The sequence below is a fragment of the Octopus bimaculoides genome, chromosome 6 (assembly GCF_001194135.2).
Source record: "Octopus bimaculoides isolate UCB-OBI-ISO-001 chromosome 6, ASM119413v2, whole genome shotgun sequence".
Taxonomy (NCBI): Eukaryota; Metazoa; Mollusca; class Cephalopoda; order Octopoda; family Octopodidae; genus Octopus; species Octopus bimaculoides.
In genome coordinates this window covers 3,610,270-3,615,140 of record NC_068986.1, presented here as the reverse complement: position 1 = coordinate 3,615,140, position 4,871 = coordinate 3,610,270, and the positions used below count along the sequence as shown (strand labels likewise).

Here is a 4,871-nt window from a genome sequence, read left to right as displayed (position 1 = left end):
TGTATATATATATTTATATTTATATGATAAATATCCTCATATCAAGTACAGACGATGATATTGTCGGCCATGGGATAAGGTAATGACGTAGTGTGTCATCGAAGCCAATCAAAACTTGCGTTACTGCGGAGTTTCACTTCCCGTCGAAGGCTTTACAGTCAAGATGGAGGGCAATAAGGATGAGAGTGAACGGTGTATTTCGATCGCCGAAAAACATATAGCTGATGGCGAAAAGGAAAAAGCGTTAAAATTTTTAAACAAAGCAGAGAAACTATATCCATCTGTGAAAGCTAGAGGTAACGTTGCTAATTTAATTCTGCCTAAATCTTGTGATGAAATGTAAAATGGTTAATGGTGTAACTCAGTTGATTGAATATTTGGAGACAACAGTTAATGCGTATGAGTCTTTCTTCTTTTTAGGCTCTCATATAATGTCTGAACTATTGTTACATTTATAATCAAACCGTGTTGATTGTGTTGTTCGTTGTTTAGTGTGATATACTTCTTTTTTGCCTGAAATGTAACCCAGTATACGAAAATACTTTCTCGGCAAACATCACTGGACCTACCGCTTAGTGGAATACGTACGTATATATATGTGTCTATATATATATATATATATATATATATATATATATATGTGTGTGTGTGTGTGTAGATTCAACACGGTTTATTATGTACGTAGTGTTTAAAGTCATCTATTTTAAAACTAAATATTCCATTTTAGCTTCTCAAATAGTCAACCCATTTAATAAATGTCAATTAAAATAAAGGTTTCCTAAGCTGTTTTAATTATTTTTCATAGGTGTCAGTTATGTCATCTTGTCGGGCTACGATGGTTGATCATCATATTCTAGGTTCATTGTGCTACTTACTCATTTTTGCTGAGCTTTTTTTTCTTTTCATTATTATTATTATTATTATTACATATAAGTTCAACGAAAATAGCTTTGTGAAAGAATCCATATTCTGTTTGATGGCCATGTTTGTTATTATAATACATTTAGAGAACTCTATAATAATAATAGCCTTTTGGGGCGAATTGGGCATCAAGCTAATATTGGTTTATACCGAAAATATTTGCGATGAGGTAGATATGTATGTGAAATGGCTGTGACTGGAAGAACGGTGAGAAAAAAAAAAAAGAAACGATTAAAATGATGTGTATACGAAAAGTAACATCACGGGTGCTTAAACCGGAGGAAAAGTTGATGTCAACTTTGTTGTAGACCTAAATTACGCCACACATAATTTCCTGTGTGTTTAGTATCGTATAACAATTTCACCTATTTTTCGCTTGATCGTTTTTGTAAATGGATATTTCATGTAAGAAATAACAAATTTGTTGTCTTCAGTGTCGTTTTTAATCACTGGTTAGGTTAGATCGGCTGTTAAATGATGTCGTGGCATATGCTGAATGGAACAAAAAAAAAAAAGAAATGTTAACTGGATTCACATTTAGAGATATACTGTTATTTTTTAATTAGGTCAATCAGCTGGTTGTATTATAGAAAATCCACAGACTTATGGGGTCAATTTTATTCGGAATTTAAACGAATCTAGCACATTATGGTTTCCGTAATAAATGTGCATTAGTTTTAATTGATTATTTATTTTCTTTTGTGTTTTTTTCTTCTTCTCCATATGAATGATGTAATAATACTATGTTTTCCTTTTGAAATTGTAGCAATTAATGATAGTTGTAGGTAGAACGTAGGATGTGTCTGAAACCTGATAAACGTCGTAACATTTACTTAATGTTTTTCCGTTCAGAGTTCAAACCTTTCAAGCGGTAGATTCCATCACCCTGGATCGATAAAATATGTACCAGTAATATGCTTTTCGGTACAATCGTGCTAGTAAAAGGACTTCCAAACAGAAAGAAGCTGCGACCTCAATCCTCATTTAATATCAGAAGATGAGAAGTAATAGAATTAGAGTCACACACTGTGTTGTAGATGGCTTAGCCACACGCCACCTACACTTGTAAACTTACATGGAACTGCAATAGTATATGTAATAAACACACATCTTATAATCACTAATTAGATATTTAATAATTGTACCAACAAAGTACACCTCAATGTCAATAACTTGGATAACAAGATTTAATTTTCCAAAATTTCGCTCGTTATTAGAAATCTGTCTTCAGAGTTGAGGAATGTTATTGATTTGTATAAATAAGCAATACATCAAAGTCACCCATGAATATACCAGAGTACAAACTTATAGATGGAACTGTAAGTATTGACGGGCAATGCCTTAAGACTGTCTGCCAGTCTGGATCCCCAAATCAATGTCGTATCAAGAATCTCGGCAAGATTAGAGAGAGACATAATTTTTTTGTTTGTCAGCCCCCTCTTGTTCATCATAATCCTTCAGGCAATAATAGAGGAATGTAAGTCGGGCTGCTCCTGGGACTCCTCTATGCTGATGACTTTGTTCTTACAGCTGAATCACTACCAGAACTGGAGAAAAAAATTCAGGAGTGGAAGCAAGCTCTGAAATCAAAGAGCCTCAGAGTTAATTTAGCATAAACCAAAGTTTTAGTAAGTAGGAAAGCTGACAAATCACTAATCCCTTCAGGTAAATGGTCCTACTCAATATGTAGAAACTCCATAAGGTGTATCTGGTGCAAGCTACGGATACGTAAAAGGTACAGCAGTATCAGAGGAAGATTAACAGGGAAAATAGTTTGTATGTGTGGCAGATGCATAGTTACAATAAACATTAGAAATATACAGAAAATAGACTCTATCAAATGCCAGGTGGGATACCTAGAAGTAGTTGATAGCTTCCTTTATCCAGGTGACCAAGTCAGCAGTGGAAGTGGATGCTCCGAGAGCATAGCTGCTAGAATAAGAATAGGGAAGGGAAAAGTTCAGAGAGCTTCTACCTTTGTTAGCAACAAAGAGTCTCTCCCTCAGAGTGAAGGGCAGATTGTATGATGCCTGTGTGCAAACAGCTATGCTACATGGGCTGTGACTGCAGAGGACATGGAAAGTCTTGAAGAATGAATCTAATTTGCTTTGCTAGATGTGCAATGTCAGTGTGCATGTAGGACAGAGTGTAAGCATCTTGAAAGAAAAATTAGGTATAAGAGATACAACTCTGCTGGTATGGTCATGTGATGTGTATGGACGAGGATAGCTGCCTAAAGAAGTGCTGATCTCTAATTGTGGAGGGAACTTGTGGAAAAGGTAGATGCAGGAAGACTTGGGACGAAGTAATGAAGCATGATCTTTGAATGTGGAGTCTGACGGAAGCAGTGACAGGTGGTCATGGCTTTTGGTGATTTGCTGTGCTTGAGAAGACTTGTCAAGCCAAGTGAAATCGTAATTGTGGCTAGTGCCAGTGACACATAACAGCATCTGTGCCAGTGACATGTAAAAGGCACCTGTGCCAATGACACATAAATGGTACCCACTATTCTTTCAGAGTGGTGGGCAATTAGAAAGGGCATCCAACTATAGAAACCAAGCCGAAGTCAGACTGGATCCTTGTGCAGCTCTGGCTTGTCAGTTCTAGTCAAAGTGTCCAACCCATGCCAGCATGGAAAGCAGACATTAGAGGAGATGATGACTGTCTCAAGAAAGGGTGGATATTGACTCAGATGCCCAGCATGTACATCTTAAACACAGATTTTCTGGTTCGGATCTTGGAGAGCACATCAACAATACTGGAAACGGAAAATGATTTTTCTTACCATGAAGTCATTTCTTTTCATATTGAATAGGTTGTGGTTAAAAAGTTCACTTTGCAACCATGCGGTTTTGAGTTCAGTCCCATTGTGCAGAAACTTTTAGGGAACCCCCTGTGTGTATGGGTGTGTGTGTGTATGAATGTTAATATCCCACACCTTCGTTTGTCAGTAGAATGTGTTGCACTCAAGAGAAATAGAATATTTACATCTCTTGTTGACATTACGACTGATCAGCTTGCACTTTCAAAGATCTGTGGAATAAAGATTTTCTTACTTGGAAAACAGGCAAGGGTTGGTGCCAAGAAGAACATCCTACCATCCAATCCATGGTAGCATAGAGAAATGGACATTAAGAAAACAAACAAATAAATCCCATTGGCCAGAATGTCCAAACATTCGTCCACTAACAGGCAAAACATCTAGTCAGCAAAGGAAATTCAACAAGTAAACTTAGAACTTGTAGATTTCCAAGAAACCTACGTAGTATGTTCCAGGACCAGATGCTATTGCATTTGGACAAAAATTGAAAAATTCCACTTCTCAGCATCATTTTGATGTGCATTTCTACTAAGATTGAAAATTGTTACTAAAAGTCCTAAATATCCAAAACATAAAAAAGGAGGTTCTGCTTAAAACCTTTAGGTCCAACACACACCCAGACTGTAAAGCTTAAAATACAAAACAAGTGATGCAAAAAAAGGTGATTAAAGATTTTAATGATCAACAAATATCTTGAAAGCTTGAAATGGTATTCCTACCTCCATACAAATACACTGCAAAAGTAAAAGAGTTTTTTGTCTGAGGGAGTGCTGGAAAGTTCCTGGTTTTGGGTAGAAGAAAATACAGAAGGATAAAATTAATTATGATTTTATTCAACACTAGCAGAGATACCCGGCGTTGCCCGTGTTACATGCAATTGAAGGATGAGACTTTTCTCTTATATTTTCTGTAAGGAACTGGAATAGATATTCGAATTTCATCAAAATTGCACATGAGGGTTCTTTCCTCTTTGCACACCCTAAAAAAATTCTAATCATGAGACATGTATCCCATACTATTAATCTTTATGCACATATTCCAAAATTTCAGTCTTCTGGAACCTGTAAAAAGGATTTTGCTCCTGAAAAATGGAGCTCATGGAGCTCTAAAATGTGGGAATGAAGGCCCC

The 4,871-nt window shown here is 36.3% G+C and overlaps 1 protein-coding gene across 2 annotated transcripts in view; it reads left to right on the top strand.

The window, feature by feature from the left end:
• Window positions 1-120: 120 nt before the first annotated feature.
• Window positions 121-4,871, top strand: part of LOC106882966 (dnaJ homolog subfamily B member 12) — a 45,502-nt gene continuing 40,751 nt past the window's right edge. Inside the window, exon 1 of one of the 2 annotated variants that reach the window (XM_052968560.1) lies at window positions 121-296. In XM_052968560.1, the coding sequence (XP_052824520.1) occupies window positions 164-296 (133 nt within the window). In that variant the 5' untranslated portion in view covers window positions 121-163. The remainder of the gene's footprint in view (window positions 297-4,871) is intronic. The other variant, XM_014933820.2, reaches the window with a different exon arrangement.